Below are 22143 nucleotides of genomic sequence, written 5' to 3'. Positions count from 1 at the left end.
TATCGTCTAGGCAAAATATTTATTATTTACTTATTTTAACATATTATAAATAATTTAAAATTATATCATTTTATAAATAAGAATATTTTTACATATTTAAATAAAAACAATTTTATAATATATAAATATATGTTAAAATACAGTATTTATTTTGATAGTAACACATTATTATTATATATAATGTCCGTGATAAAATGAGTAAAATTGATGGCTAATAACATTTAAGAACAAAACATATTGTACACATCACAGCTCTTACCAGGCCGTGTCGGGCACAGCCCAAATCGTGTTGGGCTGGACCGGATCACAGGTGGCTCGGCCCATTTGACACCACTGATACAAATACAAATACAAATACAAATACAATGCTTGCTTAGGTACTAACTACTACTACTACACATTGTATAATCCTCACACAGTTTAACTGAGAGAGAGAGAGAGAGGCAGCAGTGCAACTGCAATCTACTCCAGCAATCGTCTGCGTTTGCACCAAGCAATGGAGATCACATAGAGCAAGACACTGGCAATGGTTCCGCCTCCAACAGTCCACAAAAACTCAGTCGTTCCAGACTTCTTCTCGTCGAACAGACCGACCTGAATGTTCATGCCAAACACACCGACCATGGCCACAAATACACTCACAATTAAGGTTGCGGTGGTCAGCACGACGCCAATTTGTAAGAGCTGGTTCTGCTTGTCATCTAACATTATGTTGATGTAATCCTCTGTGTCATCCACGTATTCCCGCAACTTCAATGATGCCAGAAATAAGTAAATCAGATTTGACAAAGAAGACAACAATATCCTATTACCAGAAATAATGGTAAGCTTTCATGGATTTCATTTAGAATTGAATTGGTTTTCCATACTGTGGATAAGTTGTTCAGTGTGCTATCAATCTGGATGAAGTATGCTTCTAAAAGCATTTCAAGTTCTTGCACATCAAGTTGTTTGCTGCTGCTTCTCATACTGTATGTACGAGTTGCTTGGTTATCGCGGTTGATAGCTATGGATTCAGGCACGCGATGATGATGACTGATGTTCTTAGAGTAGCCTTGTCGACTAGTTTCAATATCATTGTCCTCGGATAAAATTTCAGCACATGCCCTACAAATTCAACAACTTTCAGCAAATTGTTCAAGGAATACCAGTTGAGAAATGCTGCATTGATGCCACTCACATACCTGTCATCATCTATGCCATTGCCGTGGCCGTATAAAGAAGAATGAAAAGATCCATCAGAGGCATCTTGCCGCATCATCTTTTCTGTCAAATACATCTCGGCCATATCTTCGTCGTCATCCAGTAGGTGTTCTAGTTCATCTCTTACCTATCATCCAAAAATGTGTCAATATGTGCTTCGATTGCAACCTCGGAGCTCTGAATCTTAAGCAACAATTAGCTTAGCATGTTTAACAATCAATGTGTATATTGTCAGAAATTATCGCATGACTGGTGGTGATAAATGAAAGAAATTTCAATGGAACAATTCCATTGTACAATGTATAATCCTAGAAAGACCATAATGAGCTCTTGGTAAATCAACTTAAGTAAGCAGAGTGGTTGCACCTTAATTAATGTTCATCAGTAAACACCTCAGAACATTGGGTATTAACTGAACTCTCTAAAGTGTGTTTAGAACTGAAAACTACCAACTTAAGTCGAAGGAAATTAACAGATTGAAATGCATATCTGATCTTTTGTTTAGCAGAATCCTTGAGGGAAATAGTTAGAAACCTACAAACTCCAAGGTCATGATAGAAACAAGAATTCTATGCAATATGTACACTACATTGTATGACATATTTCGCAGGTTGCCTATTTTATGACCCCTAACAAACAAAACTTCACCGAATAACAATTTACTCGCCGTAGATATGCAGGCAGAACTGCAGAAGTTGAATTTAGCACAATGAGACAGTTTGTTTTCATTAACTTATCATCCATCTAGATGATGAGTAAGAGTTTATAACTCCAAAATACCACAAAAAGCAAAGTAATTTACGGGTAGGCATTATGAATTAACATAGAAATTCACTGCACCCAGACACTTCATATTCTTTTGTTTACGGACATGAGGTAAACAAAAACAAACCTTCTGAACACGTCCACTTATGGCAACCAATCGGCTTTTGATTTGACGAACATGTTCCAAATTAAGTGAACTAATCTTTGATGTCAGCTTATCCAAGGCTGGATGTGCTTCTTTCTCCAATTTTGATGACTGAAAACAAGTATCAAACTCTTTGAATCCTAAAAAGTAGACAAATATGCAGAGTTTCATGGACTTGATTCTCAATGAGAACTATATCCTGTAGAACATTGTTTAAGTTGGAGAATGCACCAAGATTTTTAGCATTTTATCTATTGCAAAGATAGCATCTCGTATAATACCACCTAATCAACAATACCTTTCATGACACCATGACCCTAAGAAGAAAAAAAAAACATCTTGCGAGATAGAACACCAGCAATTACTTACAAAAGAAATATCCAGCAATCTAAATAAAAACTGAATAAGCAACTAAAGTGGGATCAAAAGCATTTCATGAAGAAAGTCCCAATTTTGACCTCATTTTCAAGGCTGCTGCAGGCTGCCTCTAAACATGCTTCTAGTGCAACAAACTCAAAGGGGAGATGCCTTTGACCAGGACTCAAAACCATCTCTCCCTTTGCCTTCTTCTCGGCATCTTGATTAGAAGGGAGATCTCCAGGGAATTTGGGATCATTAGGAACTTGATGTTGGCTTCCATTCCTCGAGTTTGGCCGCTCCGTACTAAACGTATTAGCCAAATCCGCACTGCATCCATTTCCACCATCCTATAACATCTTCAGAGTTACTAATAGTTCAAGATATCATCATTAGCAAACACTGCAGGACAAGCAATAACAAAACCTACACTTTTGTTCAATAATTTTCTTGTTTTTCCTAATATTTTTTTTCAATTAGCACAATATCAAACAAATGTTTAGCAGAGCAGCTCGATTGCAAAATGGCGTAACCTTAGCAGTGCCGAAATCCTACACATTTAACTTTAAAAAACGATCAAGACGATAGATAAGGGGGAGACCTGGTCGCGGCCGTGATGGCGACCGACGAGTCGCCGTTGGAACTCGTGGACGAAGGGCGCCACGGCGGGGTCACTGTAGTTGAGGAGGAGCACCTCGGTGGCGGTAACGATGGCCTTGATGTGCTCGAGGTTGACTACGACGGCGCTCTCGCGGCCTAGTAAGGTGGAGGGGTACGCGAGCTGCGGGTCGAGGATGCGAAGGTCGCGCCCCGGCAGCCCCGTCCGTCGCATAATGGCGTGCTTCCCGGCCTCCACCACCCTCGCTTCCCCCGCCGCGTCGACGACCAGCCACGTCCTCGGCCCCGCCCCCTTCTTCCTCGCCGACGTAGATAGGACTCGAGCTCCGCCTAAGGTCGCGGGATCCGGTTCGCCGGCCTCCGGCGACGACCGCGGGGCTTTCCTCATCTTCCCGCTGCAGTGTGTGATGTGACGGCGAGGGCGAACAGCATTCAAGTTATTGACGTCGGAGTCTCTCGACCTGGACGAGGTGGGGATCCCGTCCAAGACTCACATATACAGAGACCTGAGCGGAGCAATGGAACCCACACGATCACTAAGCTTGGCATACAAATATACAAGAAACTTGTAGATGATCCGAAACATCAGCTGCGGGGTAATAGGGCGCCAATCATGACGCGAACAACCGGTTACTTTTATTGGATTTGGTGATCAGGTCGGGTAAATTTAGAATCCGGATCCGAAAAATCGAGGTTATTTTTAATAGATGGAGATAAATACTAAATTTTGATGTGTCCACCATTATGGCTCATGATAAATTATTGAATTATCTTTGAGTACGTGGAGGAAGCATCATGATCATGATGAATGAGTGAGGCCCAAAGGTCATAATGTGTTTGAATTGATTCTACCTCCTTCCTTCTGATTAATTGTAATTTTTCAATTTATTTTCTTATAAATAACTATTGAGATCATGAATTTCATCTTTTTACAAAAATTAAATTGATTAGATGCAGTATATTTTTACGAGCAACTACTTAAATTGATCATATTTAATTATTAGACCATTTTATTTTATTAATTAAATTGATCCATCGGTAGCACATCCAATGCCATTCTTGCCTATATATTTTTATTTAATAAAATATGAATTAAAATCTATATATATTTTAAAATAGATTGGGGAAGGGCAGTTAAACTAAGGGCTATAAAATATTGGAAACAGTTGGGTTTTGGAGCACCAACAAGTATATATTTTTTTGTATATATTTTGAGGATGATAACCGAAGGCAGGTCCAATAATCATTTATACGAAATATCTATATTTTTAAGTGCCATGCACGTTCCAGTGGGTTCAATGAATCGAGTTTTCACATGCATTCTTTATAAGTGTTTTTGTGATTTAAAATTTTAATATATATATATATATATATATATATATATATATTAATACAAGAGTATTTTTGCATTTAAAAATTCATTATTATATAACTAGTAGAGTGCAAGTATTGAGTTGCTCTCCCTTTGTATTTTGGCAACTGAGTAAAATAATTATGAGTTGATTTAATTAATTAAATCACCATCATTTTTTACGAGTTAAACTTCAATTAAAAGCATAATGCCTTTTTTGTTTGGTAAGTTATTGACTATTCAATCCACATACATCCAACGCCTTGACATTTCCTTCACTGTCCACATCACCGTCCGTGGCATCCACATGGCCTGGCCGGGTTTATTATCCAAACGAACCCGGTCCACTACCGTCCGCGTCTTACTTGAACCAAATCGAGTTTGCGGTTATTGATCTCAAAAACAAGGGGACAAACAAATGCTTATTCTCGCACCGGGCCGGTTTGAAATTCCATGAGTTAGCAAAGACATTTGGTCCGAACCAAGTGCCAAGCGACACAAAACCCGCTCCGGTTCGGTCTGACTTCGCGTCGGCTGGGAGTCGAGCGATCGCTTACTTCCACGTGGTCTCAGCAGGCTGCGCCGCCGACCCACCATTAAGCACACGCCACGTGCCCCCTTTGAGTACCGAACCCCGCCTTTCTCGTTCCCTCTGTATCGTATCCTCTTCACGTTCACTCTCCAATCATTTTCCCCTGTTTATCTGTGCGTGATTTCCTTCTCTTCTCCCAGGCTGGTTCCTTGTTCCCGCACTTGGGTCGTCTTCTCCGTCGATCTCGAATCTTGCTTCCTAGCTAGGAGTTTGCTCGTCGCACAGGTATTTCGTGTTAAAATCGCAAGTTTAATTTTCGCATCGGAGGGAGAAATGCCGGTTTTCGTGCCGTTTTAGGGTTTCTGTTCGTTCCCGGGAGAAAGATTCATCCTTCCCGTCGGTTCCTTACTAGCGCTCTTCTCCTAACCGTTTTTTACCCAACTCGGCCAAATCTTGGGGGTGGTTGTATCGGTTTCTATAATTAGAGAGTGATAGGGTGGATTGTTTCTTGCCTTTTCTTCTTCGACAAAAATTGTTTGCTTCAATTTTGGCGTCCGCCAGAGTGAATTCTTCGTTACGATCTTTCTCTCCGGTGACTGTTGAGTAAGAGTCGTAATTTTCTCGCTCAAGGTTGGAACTTTTGCAGTATGCGATGCGAGGAAGTAGTGGATGTTTAATGGGTGATGGTGCACGTTGATACAAGGAAGTGATGAAGCTTTCTGCTCTTTTGACATCTGCGGGCATTAACATTGGCGTCTGCGCTCTGCTATTATCTCTCTATTCGGTGCTCAGAAAGCAGCCAGGAAATATCAGTGTTTACTTTGGGCGGAGGCTCGCAGAGGAGCACGGACGACAGCGGGACTCATACGTTCTTGAGAGATTTGTTCCTTCGCCGAGTTGGATTTTGAAAGCTTGGCAATACACGGACGAGGAGATCCTATCTGCTGGGGGCTTGGACGCAGTTGTATTCATCAGGGCCATTGTTTTCAGGTGAATAATGTTCATGAGAAACTCTTCGACATGTAATTTTTAGTCATTCTTATTGAAATTGCGAGAGGTAGACGTTACTACTCGAACTTGTTGTCTCAAGATCAGAACGATGATAATCCTTGATAGCATATTATGGTCCATGCCTGATTTACCTGATCACACATATATAGATTTTTGTTTTTTTTCTTCAAAATATATGTCTGTCAATTTATTGTGTGGATTGTCACAATTTGATCACAGCTACTTTTTTTGTGCTTTATCTCTATACGTGTAGCAACTGCAATTTCTCTTACAGGATTGAATCACTAATTCTTGATTTGGCTTAAATTGAACAGTATACGGGTTTTTTCTGTAGCTGCTGCTATATGCTTATTTGGTATCCTTCCGCTGAACTATTTTGGACAAGAAATGCATCATGTCCACATTCCGTCAGAATCGTTAGATGTATTTAACATTAGTAACGTCATGCCACGATCACGATGGTAAGCACTAACTTGAATTGTAAGGTGCATTAGAATCTTATTTATTCTTTATTATTGACATTTTAAATTAGATTATGGTGTTTTTTGTTGATCAGTAAGGGTTTTTTCACTGTAAATTAGATTTGATAAAGTTTTCTGTGTGAAGTATGATCTGCAGTATAAAAAATTGAATTTTAATTTTCTAAAAATTGTCAATCAGTATAGTCTACTTGGGTGGATCACTCAAATATATATGGGTGCATATGATGACAATAGTTATTACTATGTGATATTTGGTCACTTATGTCCAGGGATCAAATTACTTAACCCTCAAATAATTTAAATGGAAGATGAGCAGAAGTAATTCCTGTTCATTAGAATCAAAATCCATACCAAGTGTTGGAATAATAGGCACCTAGAATGTCCATCTATATTTTTTATTCTCACTACAAAGCACACTTGAAGGTTCACATGGTTTATGAAAGGATTGCTTAGTGTGCAGGAACAGGATATCCTTTCACATCCATGCTTATGTTCAGGACCAAGATGCTATCAATAGAATACACACCACAAATAGTTGTTGCTTGCATAATGGGACATCTGGATAATTACACGGTCCAAAAATCTCAAATGGTAGCAATTTAACATTATTGCAGATGTTCCTTATGTGGAGTAATCCTCCTTTATCAATCCACAACATATAGAACATCAACTTTGTGATAAAGCATTTAAATTGGATCAGCCATTAACTTATTTCTTTTAGTACCTTACTGCACTTCTTACTTAAGAGGTTGTTTGGTAGTAGAATATTTTCAATAACAATTTCAAGATCGAATCAATTAGTTGTTGCATAAAATAGTTGTAGTTCTCTCTTTTTATTATTTTCCTTCTATAGTGTGCAATTATTGTTTTTTCACAAAAATGGTGCTTGTTGGAAGATTAGTACTGAAAACTTGTTTATTTTCACTTGCTAACAATTATTCTTTGCAGGCTTTGGGTACATTGTCTGGCTCTTTATATAATATCAATTTCAGCTTGTATTCTTCTCTACTTTGTAAGAACTTAATTCTATTTAGTTGATTTTCTGACATCAATTTTGTTTCAGATTAGGCCATGATGCAATTTTACACTGATTATTGAGATTGTTCGATGTTGCACAGGAGTACAAGGGCATTTCTAAATTGAGGCAGTTTTATATTACTCGATCACTCCCCAATCCTAGCCAATTTACTGTACTTGTTCGTGGCATTCCAAAGTCAACTGAAGAGCCACTCACTGATACTGTCAGGAACTTTTTCACAAGATATCATGGCCCGAGTTACCTTTCACATCAAATGATTTATCGGGTTGGAAAAGTCCAAAAAATTATGGTATATAATCTTATGTGTTTGATTTGTTAAAAGAGCTTGATGTGCTCTTTTCTCCTTTAGTTATATGTATATCTCAAACTGAATACTGATGGAAGGACAGTTATTAGTTACCATGCCAGTACGCTGATTATGCCATCTCATTTCTGGTCACTTCAAATTTAAAATATATACTTTGCTCGTTTATGTTTATCTTGCATTTGTAGTGATAGTTTCCTATGGATTGGCTTGTTTGTCATTTTCATTTTCATTTTCTTGAAATTGATTAGTTCACAGTCAAACGATGATCTTTCTGAGTTAGTGTATATATTTTGTCTCTTCATGCATGCACGAGTAGATTTGCATTTCCTATGGTTTAATGTTATTATGTACTTGCTCTCTCTATCATTAAATCTCTTCTTTGCTCACTAGAGATTCACATTATACTAATATTTTTCTTCTTCCAGAGCGGTGCAGAGAAAGTTTATAAAAAGTTTGTGCACTTAAACCATTGTGCTCAGGATAAGAGATTTCGACTTAAACTTTCAAGGTGTGGTCTTTGTGGAGGAAAATCTAATGCTTTCCAGTTATTTCGGAGTCAATCTGAAAGTAACAAGAAAGTGATCCTTAATCATTCATTGACTGAGAAAAATAAGGTGATATGCAATTGGGAAGTGGAAGTCCTTTTCTGCCTCTTTCATTTTGCAATTTTTTTGAAGTGGGTTTCTTCTGCCATGCCATGTTGTGAAATATTTTGTAATGACTCCAAATCATTGTCCCTTTTGTGTAGCATAGTAATGACATTAGTAGCACAGGGAAAAAACATGAAATCGTTTGTGGAATAAAATGTGTACTACAGGCAATAGCCTCAGTACTTATCCCAGATCCAAACTACTAGCAATAGTTAAATCTAGTCCCTCTGTCCTGTGAAATTATTTATCTTGTTTGTTTGGTTTCAAGAATTTTGATGAGGCAGCAAAAGTTATAAAGCATATAACACTGAGCTAGTTTATATTTCAGTTGCTATTTTTCTTTTTTCTCTATCAATGTCTTAGTCTAATTGATAGTATCTAATATTCTGTGTCATTCATATGGATGCATTAACTTTTCTAATTATTTACAAGCTCTATGATTCTTTATACTTTGTAATTAAGTAGACCCTACAATAATTATATATTCTTGGCCACATCTAATCAGTAGATTATAATTTAAGTTAAACGTGCTACTTTGTCAAAATACTTACTTTGTAAGAATGTTTCTACATGCAATGGATGATAATGTGTTAAATATGTCAAGGAATTACATTTTTTTTTATTAGTGAAATATATTCAGTTATGTTATCATTGCTCAACATTTTGCACAAAATTTGTACAGGAATGTGCTGCAGCTTTTGTGTTTTTTAGAACTCGGTATGCTGCATTGGTTACTTCGAAAGTTCTCCAATCATCAAATCCTATGTTGTGGGTCATTGATCCTGCTCCAGAACCCCATGATGTGTACTGGTCAAATCTTTGGTTGCCATATCGGCAGCTTTGGGTTCGGCGAATAGCTACTCTTCTAGGTAGTATTGTGTTTGTAGTCTTGTTCATCATTCCAGTGACCTTTGTCCAAGGTTTATCTCAATTAGATCAGTTACAGCAGAGGTTACCCTTTTTAAAAGGTATACTAAGAAAGTAAGTACTCTGTCCAACTTGTGTTATATAAAAATCTACATACTAACTCAAGTTCATGATCCCAAGATCAAATTTTAAATTATTAAGTCAGTTAACAATTATTTAACTTCTATCTCTAGCAAATATTAGATTATGATATAATTTTTAATTTTCTTATAGCTGTGTATATGAATATAATTAGTTTTTAGCATAAGAGTCTCGTAAATCACATCAAATGGTTCATAGCTGATATATTAGACTTCCTTGGATCAGCTATAGTATTTTTATTATCACTTTTCTGACAATTATTTAATTACATATTTGTGATATATTTAATGTGCAGGGACTTTATGATACAAATAGTGACGGGGTACCTCCCGAGTGTCATCTTACAAATATTTCTTTATACAGTTCCTCCATTGATGATGTTGTTTTCTTCTGTGGAAGGACCGATTTCACGCAGTGGAAGGAAAAAGAGTGCATGCACTAAAGTCTTATATTTCACTATCTGGAACGTATTCTTCGTTAATGTTCTATCTGGTTCTGTCATTAACCAACTCAATGTTATATCGAGCCCAAAGGACATTCCTACCCAATTGGCTAAAGCTGTACCGAGGCAGGTAATTATCACTTTTACAAAAATGGTGATCTTGCTTTTGTCATTTCAAAATCCACAAGAATTTCAAATATGGCCAAAAACCAATCAATCTATTTAAAAAAAGGTTAAGAAATACAATATTAAAATGAATGGCCATAAGATTTGGAACTTCTTCTCTATTAGGATTGACTTGCTATGGTTTTTGTCTTCTTTATGAATGTCTAGTGTTGTGATTGTTTTTGTTTGGATACAGGCCACATTTTTTATCACATACGTTCTCACTTCTGGTTGGGCAAGTTTGTCGACTGAGATAATGCAGCCATTTGGCCTCTTATGGAATTTTTTTAGGAGGTATATCTTTCGAATTATGGAGGAGGATCCTGATTGCATTCTATCATTTCCTTATCATACAGAAGTTCCAAGAGTTCTTCTATTTGGGCTACTTGGTTTCACATGTGCCATATTGGCGCCTCTAATCTTGCCGTTCTTGCTGGTCTACTTTCTTCTTGGATATGTTGTGTATCGTAACCAGGCAAGTACTGTGCTTTGTTATTTTAAGGTATTCAACTGAGAAGGCATTACATAAAAGGTTGACAACATATGATTTCAAACAAAGCAATCTTATAATCTGCGTTAGTCACTCGGCTCTGTCATTTGGTATCGCAACTCGTAAGCACAGCATAGTCAGTTAAGATGTCGATTTAGTTTCTGTAACGAGTGCAAGGATTAAATATGTTTGACTTCCTTCAATTTCTCACATAGCATTTTTGTTCCTTCAGTTTTTGAGTATTCTATATTATATTCAGAAACAGTGTCATGGTTTATACTGTTCCTCTGATGGACAGATCATGAATGTTTACATCGCACGATATGAAACTGGTGGAAGAATGTGGCCTATAGTCCATAACACAACAATCTTTTCATTAATAATGGCACAAGTAATTGCTCTCGGTGTTTTTGGACTCAAGGAATCAACTGTTGCCTCGGGGTTCATGATTCTGCTTTTGCTCTTAACTCTGCTTTTCAACGAGTACTGCAGGCAACGGTTTCATCCGCTGTTTAAGAATCTCCCAGCACAGGTTGGTCTTTGTATTAGATTTAGATCTTTAGCATGTAGTTAGTAGATTATTGGCTCGAATTGTTCTTTGTTAATCTCAAAGATATCGTCGATATACTCGATGTTTTTTTCTAATGACTTTTAGTGAACTCATAGGACTTGATCGATAGGGATAAGGAAGATGAGGAAACTGGAAGAATGGAACAAATCCACGAACAGCTGTTTTCTGCTTATTGCCAGTTTCCTGCAGAAATCTCCAGCAGTTATACACCGGACGAAGACGGTGAAGGTTCGAGTGGTGTCGATAAGAAAGACACATCGGGTGGCGATTCACTAGCAGATATCGAGCATCCAACGCTTCCTAACCTTCCAATCTTTCGACTCCGACAAGCTGTTGATGCTGTCAGTATGCTTTTCTCATTGCAAAACAGGAATTTGTCAAAGCAAAGGACTATTATAAGTTCTTGAGACTGCTCACGAGATTATAATCTCATTCTCAATATTTTAAACACTTTAGTTCCACACATATTCTTTAGTGTAGATATAGATATCTGCAAAGGAATTTTGTAATACCATTTTTTTTTCTTTTTCATTACAAGCACAACTAGCAAAATGGTAAGATCAATAGTCACTTCTTCACTCTGTTTCAAATGTTGTATCATACACTGGACCTTCTTAAGCTTGTTTACTTGTGAAGAATCGAGCACATGGATGATAGATAAATGTTTTTTTTTAAATTTTATCCTTCTTATTATTTACCTATTGGATTTGACCTTGTAGCTAGGTGAGGTTGACCATGGTGCTCGATTCAAACCTAAGCATCACTATTAGTTATCATTTATCCCGCAGCTTTACAGGCTTTATTGCTTCTTTTGCTGTCACGTGCAATCCATGTGTTTGTTGGGTAGCAGAGCACAATCATGAACAATCACCATCATCTGACACGCACACTTTTTACAGCATCCCAAGCATTTCTACACACATAGACGTAGTTGCACTAGAAGAAGTAACACCATTTACGGTCAAGTCATTCAATCACGTGGCATCTGGTTGACTTAGAATGCCATCCACGTGGAACAGTGTCGTCGTATAATTTAAAGTGGTCTTCGTGGTTTGGTCGCCACCGATGCGTTAACTCCGGCCTCTGCGAAATCTAATCTGACTGTTCTCCAAAATAAAGCAAATAATTAAATGCAAAACAAAGTTTATTCTTAATTAAAAAATTATTTATGTATTTCTTTTTCTGCCCAATTAGAGTCCTCTGAGAGTCTCTGTTGTATTCATAAATAAATATTTATAACAAAATATTATAAAAAATAAATATTCTGGACTAGATGCCATTTTAGAGAAACCATGCACTGTCGCACTGTACCATTATTTTGTTTAGTGCATTGTTCAAGAAACCGGCTTCAAGGTAGAGGCAACCTATTGGGACCATCTGTTTGCCACAAGCAGCTAAGCTTGCAAATCTTGTAATTTCAGGGTCTATCATGCAAATAGTGCATACTAAAATTTACTTAGATTGAAACGTCAAAACGCCACCTACAGCATAGCTACTTAGCCAATGAGCGTTGTTATTAATTTTTATTTTGTTTTATTTTATTTTATTTTATTATCAATAAACAAACAAAATATAAAAGGATCTATCAATCAATCATATGCTAACCAAACTGTTTTTGGTGACCTTTCTCTGTCTCTCTCTCATTGCTATACTGATATCTCCATGCATGCTGAGTCAAAAGGTAGTGTTTCTTTAATCAATAAAGCTCAAATTGCCTCCTTTGTTTTTTGTTCTGTACTAAATTTACCTCACAGTCACTGATGGAGGATTCCTTCATTCATTCAAGCATAGCTTTGAAGCTTGTTCAGTCAGATAGCTACATGCCACCTACTGTTTTCTTCTAATTGATTGATGAGATGAGCAGCACCACATTTATTTCAAAAAAAATTTCATCGCATTGTCGAACAGTGATTAGCTAAAATCTATGGAACAGTGAATGAGCCATTGCATTCTATTTCTCCATCACAGATCATTGTTAGCTAGTTACTGGAACCAAACCCTAACACTGGCAACATCACACTAAACAATTAAACAAGCAGCAGTCAAACGATTTCAAATCCAAAAGCAAGCCAACTCTTAGAATAGATAGTACCGGAATTCAATGCTTAGTCAAACCTTTGTTATTGTTGTTGTTGTTGTTGATTGAGATCGAGTTTCCTGGCTGGGAAGGTGGCGACTCAGGCCGAGGAGGAGATTTCCAATTCCGGCGGCGGAATCTTCTTCTCCGTGCTTCTGCGGTGGGTTGGGCAGTTCGGTGAGGATCTGGACGACTGCCCTCATCGTTGGCCGCTCGACGCTCCGCTCCTCCACGCAGAGCATTGCGACGTGGAACACATGCATCGCCTCGTGGATGGGGACTGCGTCCAGCCTGGGGTCGACGATCTTGGTCGCCTCCGCTTTGTTGGAGCCTGTCGCCTTTCTCACCCATTGGACGATGTCCACTCCGTCGCCGAACTCACCCACCGGCTTCCTTCCCGTTACCAGTTCCAGGAGGACCACGCCGAAGCTGTAGACGTCGCTCTTCTCGTCCACCTTGAGGGTGTATGCATACTCTACGCCGACGCCGAGATTCCACAATGAGAACAGTGATAGTGAATTTTATAGATAGATATTGTGAACAAATTAAACGAATTAAGCAGTAGATTGGATTGCAATTTGCAAAAGAATGAATGAAGGTCAGGTCAGGTCACCTGGAGCAATGTAACCATAAGAACCAGCAATGGCAGACATGCACTCCGAAGTGCCGGAGTCCTGCAAGAACTTGGCGAGTCCGAAGTCGGCCACATGAGCTTCCAAGCTGGAGTCCAACAGGATGTTGTTCGACTTGACGTCTCGATGGAGGATCAGCGGCGAGCAATCATGGTGGAGATATATAGCAGAGGCCCTTTGCCGCCTCCACAGCAATCTTGTACAGTGTGCTCCAGTGCAAATGGCCGCTCTTCTTCCCATGGAGAGGGCGGCGGCAAGGGGGGCCCTGCTTTGTATCTCTGCGTTGAAGGGGCGGCGGGGCCCAGTTGCTGATGCTTGACTGCGGGGGGCGGCAGCAGATGCCGGGCCCTTGCTGAGCGGGTTCAGCACGGGCGGTGCGCCGCCGGGGGGAGGGGAGGGCGGCGGCAAAGACCGGGCCCTGCTGGCCGCAATGGGGGCGGCGGCAGGGGGAGCCCTGACTGAGCGGGACGGGGGTGGCGCCCGAGGGGGGGAGGGGGCGGGGCAGGGGGGGGGGGGGGGGGGGGGGGGGGGGGGGGGGGTGCCCTGAGCGGGAGGCGCGGCGGCAAGGGGGGCCCTGCTGAGTGGGAGGGGAGCGGGAGGGACGCGGCGGCAAGGGGGGCCCTGCTGAGTGGGAGGGGGGCGGCGGCAGGGGGGTCCCTTGAGCGGGAGGGGGCCCCTTGCTGAGCGGGAGGGGGCCCCTTGCTGAGCGGGACGAGGGCGGCGCCGGGGGGGCCCTGTTGAGCGGGAGGGGGCGGCGGCAAGGGGGCCCCTTGAGCGGGAGGGGGGCCCTTTGCTGAGCGGGAGGGGGCGGCGGCGGGAGGGGGGCCCTTTGCTGAGCGGGAGGGGGCGGCGGCGGGAGGGGGGCCCCTCGCTGAGCGGCAGGGGGGCGGCGGCGGGAGGGGGGCCCCTCGCTGAGCGGCAGGGGGGCGGCGGCAGGGGGGCCCCTTATTGAGCAGGAGGGGGGGGGGGGGGGGGGGGGGGGCGCCGAGCGGGAGGGGGGCGGCGCCCGAGGGGGGAGGGGGCGGCGCCTGTTGAAACGGGAGGGGGGCCCTGTTGAACGGGAGGGGGGAGGGAGAGGGGGGCCCTGTTCAACACGGGGACCACCTCGCTGCCGATCTCTCCGTTCCGCACCTAGCCTTCTATACCTCCGGCGCCTTCGTCGTCTCTGCCTTCGATTTCCTCTGGCGCACCATGCCCTCCGATCCGCTTCTGCATCCCCATCTCCCTCTCCGCTCTCCCCTCCTCCCCTTCCTTCCCTTACTCCCGAATCCCCACCATCTTCCGCGGCTACGTCGCCGGCAATCCGGACTGGGAGTTCACCCGAGAGTCCTTCCTCGCCAACGCCGCCGCCTGGGGCGCCGCCATCAACACCTTCGCTGCCTGTCCTCGAGGATGACTATCTCGCCCATCTCCGCCGATCGTTCGGCCACGACCGCGTCTGGGCGGTGGGTCCGATCCTGCTGGAGGCCGCCCCCAGCGACCGCGGAGGGGCCACCTCCGTCCCGGCGGAGGAAGTCACCACATGGCTAGACGCCTGCCCGCCGCGATCCGTGGTTTACATCTGCTTCGGGAGCCAGTACACGGCGACAGCGGCTGAGATCGGTGTCATCGCGGCTGCACTAGAGTCAGAGAGGAGCGGGGTCCGATTCGTGTGGGTGATCGGATCGGGGGCAGATCTGCCGGAGGGATTTGAGGCTGGAAAAATGGGGATGCTGATCCGGGGTTGGGCGCCGCAGGCGGCGATCCTAGCGCACGCCGGTGTGGGGGCTGTTCGTGACGCACTGCGGAAAAAGATTTCAATTACCAACAAGCTTGCAAATTTTATCTAATAATTGGATGTGCATTATAAATTGCTACTAGATCTACATGCTCTGCAAACAGCATTGAGAATTTGGAGCTAAAATGACAATTCTTTTCCTAATGGTGTGTTTATATTGGCTGAAGGAATTGAAATCAATGGAAAAGTATTGGTCTTCCTGCATCCTCTTTCTTTTCTTCCTTAAGAAATTTTATAATACTTATGGCCACAGGCTCACAGCACATTGAAAAGTTTATGCAAGCTTACCGTGAAAACTTAAAAATTTGCTAAAGTCAACATCATAAATTACCTCCTTTTGCTCGAGTCGTTTGTCCAACTCCTGAAGCTCCTTATCAAGTTGATGCTGGAGAATAGAATGTTCCCTCTCCTGTTCTTCTGCTTCACCTATAAAATTTTGTGGTAAATTTTAAAATCAATAATTCAGTTATGGAAGAAATATACAAGATAAAACCTATTTTGATACTAACCAAACCATTCTTCACTGCCTCTATATTCAATTTCCAAACAAAACAGGCCATTGGATGTGTTCAATGGCATAACCAGTTACAAAAGAAATACACAAACATGAGAAGAACCAGTCCCCACCAAATCACAAAGGATAAAAAAAATATTAGTTGAATGAAAATTTTCTGGTAATGATATCACAGAAACCAAGAGATTAACAATTGTTTCAAAGTTAATACACAACTTTCCCTACTCAACGCATGAGATTAAAAAACATACAATGAAAAAACAAACCCTAGAAAAGAATTGAATCCTATGTGTCCAACATTGTCTAAAAACTAGAAAGAATGGTCTGACAACCAGTAGAGTGACAATTGATAACAAGACATAAATTAGCGGGGAAAATTTCTTTTGGAAATAATTAATTAAATGATGCTAAACTTTTCTTCTTTTTTCAAACATATCCAGTACTCTCACTCGCTTCAAATTAATACTTATCCAACTGCTAACCTTACATTTTCAATCTTTGTAGAACAAACCTAAAATTTGTAATAAGTAGAGACCATTTCTCCATACCCTTTGTCTACTCAAAGACAAACTTGCTGTTAATAATGATGTTCAATTATTTTCCCTAGAAAACCAAATCATAAGTGACATGTCAATGATGAGATAAACTTGAAACAATTAAAAAAGTTGAAGTATTAATTTAAAGTAAACATTTGGAAAAATTTTGGAAACAGAATTATTAAATTTATTTACTCATTTAGTTAGCCGAAGATTCAGAATAATCCCAAACTTCTTATCTGTCTGTCTTTGTACAAGACTAGAACACAGATATCATTATGTAGTTATTTGCTATGCAACAGATGAACATGAAAAAACTAAAATTGTTGGATTCCATAATAAAATGCTATTAACAGCGTAGAGTGACAGGCTTTCATCTACTTACTGGAATCATCAAAAGTTCTTGCATCACAACCTGAGCTTGGATCATCCAGAGTAGGAAAATCCATCATAAGATTTCTGCAAGGACGAGAAAAGCTTTGAACCCTTATCAACTCTGCTTCCAGCTCTTGAATTTTTGAAGCATAACCTTTTATAAGATCTATTTCCTGCTCAATATTTAACAAATATCATCATACAAGAACATTAACAACTGTCCTAGGAGATATTGGCAATGTTGAACTTGCAATCCCAACCTTATCCTTTTCAGTTTCATCAATCTCATCCCAAGATTTTCCATTGCGAGCAGATTCAATCTTCAAAATTAATTTATCCTTTTCTACCTGACCAAATAACAGATAGTTCTCATTTTTAAATAAAGGAAAGAAAATGGCATTCCACAAGATTACAGTAAACAAACACCATAGTAGTGATCATATCCTAAAGCAAGAGTTTGATTAGATGTTCATAACTTATAACATGCATATAAATATGAGGGTCCAAGAAACAAGTTTAATTCACTACAGCACATAAAATCAAATCTGTGGCATTTGCAATTAGATCATCATAGTTTCTCAGGTGTTTCCATAGAGATTAAATATATACTTACCTGGGCATCAAGAGCACATTGTTTTAAGTGATCACAGGTAATTTTCTGATCCTTCAGCTCCTGGCGAAGCTCTCCATTGCTTGTCTCAAGCAATGATATTTTGTGACGAAGAACCTATAGGTGCAATCATCAACACTGGCATATTTTCTAAAAAATGTAATAGCATGCAAGAAATTCTATACCTGAAATTCCTCCAAAGATGAACCTCCGCGACAAAATACCAATTCAGCTTGTAATTGCTCCAATTGGCAACGCATCTTTTGCATTTCATCAGCAACAGGATCACGGTTTATCTGCAATTAGAATATATAGTAAGATCCACTCATGAGGCATTATAAATTATCAAATATTCTATCCTTAAGGAGCAAAGTACCATTGCTTTGTTCTGGATATTCCTTGCACGATTGGCATATTTAAGAGTATTAATAGTCTCTTCTGCATTGGAGTCAGCCGGGCTAATACAAGCTAGCCACAATCAAACATACATCAGTTTGCCAAAATAGAAGACAAAAGAATGCAATAACAAAAAGGACAAACAAATTATAATTCATACCTATCATCACTGTTTTGCTATTGCCACCAAGAGAATCCTGGAAAAGAGCTACATTGTGTTAAGGTGCACATATCTTGTGTGTGTAAAAGTTAGGTAGCCATGTCAATTTAAAAGGTGGAATGTCCATGATGCAAGGCATAAGTTAAGTCTACTCATCGATATGATTTATAGCATGAACACTGATATCATTGACCTACTACTAATAAATAGAAAGATGGAGAGGGAAAGCTTCATGCCTGCAAAAGACGAGTTAACTTGCTATCACGATAAGGAACATGTCCACCTTCTTTTCGCTTTTTTTCATCTCCAAGTGCGCTGATTACATTGCCAAGAGACAGCAACCCCCTATTTATATGTATGCCTATATATTATGGTGCAACATTAGTCATCAAAGATTATGTTTTTACATTTGAATAGCATACTTCACCTTCTTTAAGTCTGAGTCCATCAGCCCCAGTTCGTTTTGCACGTTCTGATCCAGCAAGATCCACTAAATGAAACTTTCCAAGTAATATGTCATCGCCAGCTACTTCATTGTAAGCCATTCCGTTACATGCATTGCTAATTTTCTTTTGTTCCATGTATATTGTGAAGATGGCATGTGAACGACTACATGAGAGAATCGATAATGAAAATCCAATCAACACTCAAGATTAATGTGTGACTAATTTGAGCAGTAGAAGATATCAATTCATCCATGAGCCATGAACCATGATCTTTAATTGTCTAAAGCAACCAATTATTAAGTTACAATATGTCAATACTTAAATTTTAAAAGTAAAATATAGGTCTATTAGCTAACCATAAAGCACTATGCATAAGCTGATTTCGCATTGTTGTGCTCAAAAGGATTATTATACAAATCTTTGAAACTGTAGTTGATTTATCAAGTAACAGCAATTACTAATTGCTCAGCATCATGCATATTCATCATCTGAGATTCATTATGGACCACAATGTATGGCTTCACAGAAAAACAAAAAAATAACTGTCATTTTGACCAAGTAGTAAGATATAGCAACAGAAACTTATCTGATGTCACAAGCTAACTAGTATACCTAATGAATGTACAGATCTACATGCAACTGCACGACTTCCTACCTAAACATCATTGTAGGGGATGCCTTATCAGAAATCTTCCAAGGAATGTTAAGGGACCAATACATGACATTGGTAATACTTGGATACCAGTTATATGATGAACTCAAACCTTGATTGACTATTCATGTTTGTACTTCCAGTTGCACGAGCAATCGATCCACGAGTCAGATATGATGCCATTTCTTCCTTTGATCTCACTTCTGCTTCAGTAACACCCACAAGGGAAATGCCACCACTAGCTGTCTCCCTAATTTGGATAGGAGCTCTGGAGGTTGTTGGCTTGGCTACAGCTGCGCCCTCAATTCTTGTAGCAGCATGAGATTGAGGGTCTAACAAATCAAAGACTTCTTCCTTAAAAATCTGCCAAAACACAATTTATGCAAAAAAAACACATACATAAATACACACACATATATATATATATGCAAATATATAAAGCTTAATTAAAAAAATAGTTTCACATGAAAGAATTTAATGTGAAAGAGATCATAATATCACAATAAGTTAAAGTGATCATTCTCCATAGCCAAAACACAGGAATTAGGCTGTTGAGTTACCATAAAAACTTAATCTGCATACCTCAATAAAGGAGACTCGAATTAAGAATTCAGTTGTGTCTTTCATAGCATCGACTTTCCTGAAAATTGTCTCCATTACTTCTGGTATAATACCACCACAATTACCTTCTCCAGTATAATTAGTCCCCATTGTGTAAGTCTTGCCAGAGCCGGTCTATAGATGAGACAAGCGGTATTACATGTCCAAAAAAAAGAAAATAATATCAAAAAATAATGTTATAATAATTATAAAAAAATGAAGTACCTGCCCGTATGCAAGGACAGTGGCATTGTATCCATGGAAGAATCCTTCAATTAAAGGAAGAACACATTCTTCAAAAATGGAAGAATAGAGAGATCCTGAACTCCCATAAACATGATCAAAGGTAAATGCGTGAGAACTAATTTGAACCTGCAAATTTGGAATCAACAATTAGCAAAGTTGCAATAAACTTAAGCATCTAAGTCACATCTGAAAGAAACTAGAGCCTGATAAACCATCCTGAATACCCTAAATGGTTAGATAACAAAGCATAAAATGTAACATTTTTCTCCCGATTCAGAAGATAAATGACCTGGGGCTCCCCAGGTGCAACAGTGACGCAATCGGTGCAGCCCATGAGGAGCTCGGTGGTAATCAGCGGCCGAATATTGACCGCCACCTTCACACACTCCTTTTGCGACGCCTTGGCCTCCGTGTCCATCTTCGGCTCTCACCCGGCCGGAAAAAAAGGAGAGACGGACGAAGCAAAGCAGAGCGGGTCGTCGGAGTTAGAGACAAGAAACCGATAGAGAGGAACAGAAGATTTGGGATTGAGAAGAGACGGATGAGGAGGTCCGATGAAGAGATCGCCGCCGCGAATGGGTGAATCGAAGAGCAAGAAGGAAATGGGAAGGATCTAGGAGGTAGGGTTTCGGCGATTCGACCTTTCTTCTCTTCTCGGCTTCTGATTTTGATTTTGAGGAAGCGATGAACGAACGTGGAAATGGAAGGGAACCCGCTCGATGAATTCAAAAATAGGGCATCACTCCGGATCCGGATCGGAACTGTTCGCCGCGGGCCCCGCTGCGTTAACTCCACCTCTGGCTTCCGATCAAGAACGAACGAACGGCTGCGAAATCTAATCTAATCTGACTGTTCTCCAAAATAAAGCAAATAATTAAAAATGCAAAACAAAGTTTATTCTTATTTAAAAAATTATTTATGTATGTATTACTCTTCTTTTTCTGCCTGCCCAATTAGACTAGAGTGCTCTCTCTCGAATTTTGAAATAGAGATGCCATTTTCGAGAGAGAAACCATGCACTGTCGCACTGCACCATTATTTTGACAAATTAGTGCAGTGTTCAAGAAGCAGGCTTCAAGGCAGAGGCAGCCTAGCCTATTGGGACCATCTGTTTGCCATAAGCAGCTAAGCTTGCAAATCTTGTAATTTCAGTCATTTACAGGGTCTATCATGCAAATACTGCATACTGGTACGTAATGGCTCGGCTCGCTGCGACAGTCGACAAAGGGATGACACTGCAATTTAGGAAAATTTAATAGTTTGAAACGTCAAAACGCCACCCGCAGTATAGTTACCTAGCCAATGAGCGTTGTTATTAATTTTTGTTTTATTTTATTTTATTTTATTGTCAATAAACAAACAAGAATATAAAAGGGTCTATCAATCATACATAGGGATGGCAACGGATTCGGAGGTTTGCGGGGAAGTCTTGTCCATCTCCGTCTCCGAAATCCAAACTCATATACCATCCCCGTCGGGTATCATAATTTAAATATCATCCCCATCCCCGTCGGGTTTCGGGTATCCAGTGGATTTCGAAAATCCCCGCGAGTTTCAGGGGTGGTTTTCCCCACGGATATTTTCATGGGTATCCCCATGCTCATACCCATCCTCATCCCCGTCTTATTTTTTTTAATATTAATTTATATATATATATATATAATAAAATCCTTACAAAATAACATTATAAAACCAAACATTAAACTCTAAAACAAAACATTATCTCTAAAACAACATCCAACTAATGTATAATCGATACAATAAGTTTGAAATTCTTCCATTCTTCAATTTTTCAAAATTTTGACACCACTTATGCTACAAAAGAAAAAAATAAAAAGAGTTAACTATAAGATGGGTCGGGTCGGGTTTGGGGATGGGGACGGAGAATATTTGGAATACCATCCCCGCTTTCCGAGATTCGGGGATTCCCCATCCCCATCCCCGCTTTCTCGGATTCGAGGATTCCCCGATCAAAATGGATTCGGG

The 22143-nt window shown here is 40.2% G+C and overlaps 3 protein-coding genes and 1 pseudogene across 3 annotated transcripts; 1 reads left to right on the top strand and 3 right to left on the bottom strand.

Moving 5' to 3' along the window:
- Positions 1 to 218: 218 nt before the first annotated feature.
- On the bottom strand, positions 219 to 3476 carry LOC141831650 (magnesium transporter MRS2-3-like). The gene is made up of 6 exons (XM_074719059.1): positions 3072 to 3476; positions 2572 to 2820; positions 2096 to 2224; positions 1185 to 1330; positions 870 to 1107; positions 219 to 750 (listed from the first exon to the last, which is right to left on the bottom strand). The coding sequence occupies exons 1-6, from the start codon at positions 3474 to 3476 to the stop codon at positions 463 to 465; spliced, it is 1455 nt and encodes a 484-aa protein (XP_074575160.1). The 3' UTR covers positions 219 to 462.
- A 1662-nt stretch (positions 3477 to 5138) lies between these two features.
- On the top strand, positions 5139 to 11793 carry LOC141831618 (CSC1-like protein RXW8). Its single transcript, XM_074719012.1, has 11 exons — positions 5139 to 5256; positions 5618 to 5961; positions 6297 to 6443; positions 7413 to 7476; positions 7583 to 7792; positions 8236 to 8424; positions 9143 to 9441; positions 9764 to 10040; positions 10272 to 10550; positions 10864 to 11097; positions 11232 to 11793. Exons 2-11 carry the CDS (start codon positions 5681 to 5683, stop codon positions 11541 to 11543), a joined length of 2292 nt encoding a protein of 763 aa, XP_074575113.1. The 5' UTR covers positions 5139 to 5256; positions 5618 to 5680; the 3' UTR covers positions 11544 to 11793.
- A 1452-nt stretch (positions 11794 to 13245) lies between these two features.
- LOC141832570 (leucine-rich repeat receptor-like serine/threonine-protein kinase BAM1) lies at positions 13246 to 15038 on the bottom strand (annotated as a pseudogene).
- A 669-nt stretch (positions 15039 to 15707) lies between these two features.
- Positions 15708 to 20612, bottom strand: LOC141832569 (kinesin-like protein KIN-4C). The gene is made up of 14 exons (XM_074720055.1): positions 20447 to 20612; positions 20137 to 20283; positions 19894 to 20046; positions 19424 to 19674; positions 18641 to 18822; positions 18450 to 18574; positions 18214 to 18250; positions 18034 to 18125; positions 17843 to 17953; positions 17661 to 17774; positions 17308 to 17394; positions 17058 to 17220; positions 15954 to 16048; positions 15708 to 15716 (listed from the first exon to the last, which is right to left on the bottom strand). Exons 1-14 carry the CDS (start codon positions 20573 to 20575, stop codon positions 15708 to 15710), a joined length of 1695 nt encoding a protein of 564 aa, XP_074576156.1. The 5' UTR covers positions 20576 to 20612.
- Positions 20613 to 22143: the final 1531 nt, after the last annotated feature.

Source organism: Curcuma longa, chromosome 7 (assembly GCF_044706935.1).
Source record: "Curcuma longa cultivar G26 ecotype Majalengka, Jawa Barat chromosome 7, ITB_CL_G26_1.1, whole genome shotgun sequence".
Taxonomy (NCBI): Eukaryota; Viridiplantae; Streptophyta; class Magnoliopsida; order Zingiberales; family Zingiberaceae; genus Curcuma; species Curcuma longa.
Note: the sequence above shows the minus strand (reverse complement) of the source record. Positions and strands in the feature narration are given on the sequence as shown.

Excerpts from the sequence above, each read along its gene's own strand:
- LOC141831650 (XM_074719059.1), bottom strand. The coding sequence starts at position 3,476 with ATGAGGAAAGCCCCGCGGTCGTCGCCGGAGGCCGGCGAACCGGATCCC. Across the intron at positions 1,331-2,095 it reads TAAGTGGACGTGTTCAGAAG|GTAAGAGATGAACTAGAACA; the intron begins GTTTGTTTTTGT and ends TTTGGATGATAG. Across the intron at positions 751-869 it reads CACTGAACAACTTATCCACA|TTGCGGGAATACGTGGATGA; the intron begins GTATGGAAAACC and ends GCATCATTGAAG.
- LOC141831618 (XM_074719012.1), top strand. The coding sequence starts at position 5,681 with ATGAAGCTTTCTGCTCTTTTGACATCTGCGGGCATTAACATTGGCGTC. Across the intron at positions 5,962-6,296 it reads ATCAGGGCCATTGTTTTCAG|TATACGGGTTTTTTCTGTAG; the intron begins GTGAATAATGTT and ends TAAATTGAACAG. Across the intron at positions 6,444-7,412 it reads GTCATGCCACGATCACGATG|GCTTTGGGTACATTGTCTGG; the intron begins GTAAGCACTAAC and ends TATTCTTTGCAG.
- LOC141832569 (XM_074720055.1), bottom strand. The coding sequence starts at position 20,575 with ATGGACACGGAGGCCAAGGCGTCGCAAAAGGAGTGTGTGAAGGTGGCG. Across the intron at positions 17,954-18,033 it reads ATATCCAGAACAAAGCAATG|ATAAACCGTGATCCTGTTGC; the intron begins GTACTTTGCTCC and ends TTCTAATTGCAG. Across the intron at positions 17,775-17,842 it reads CATCTTTGGAGGAATTTCAG|GTTCTTCGTCACAAAATATC; the intron begins GTATAGAATTTC and ends TTGCACCTATAG.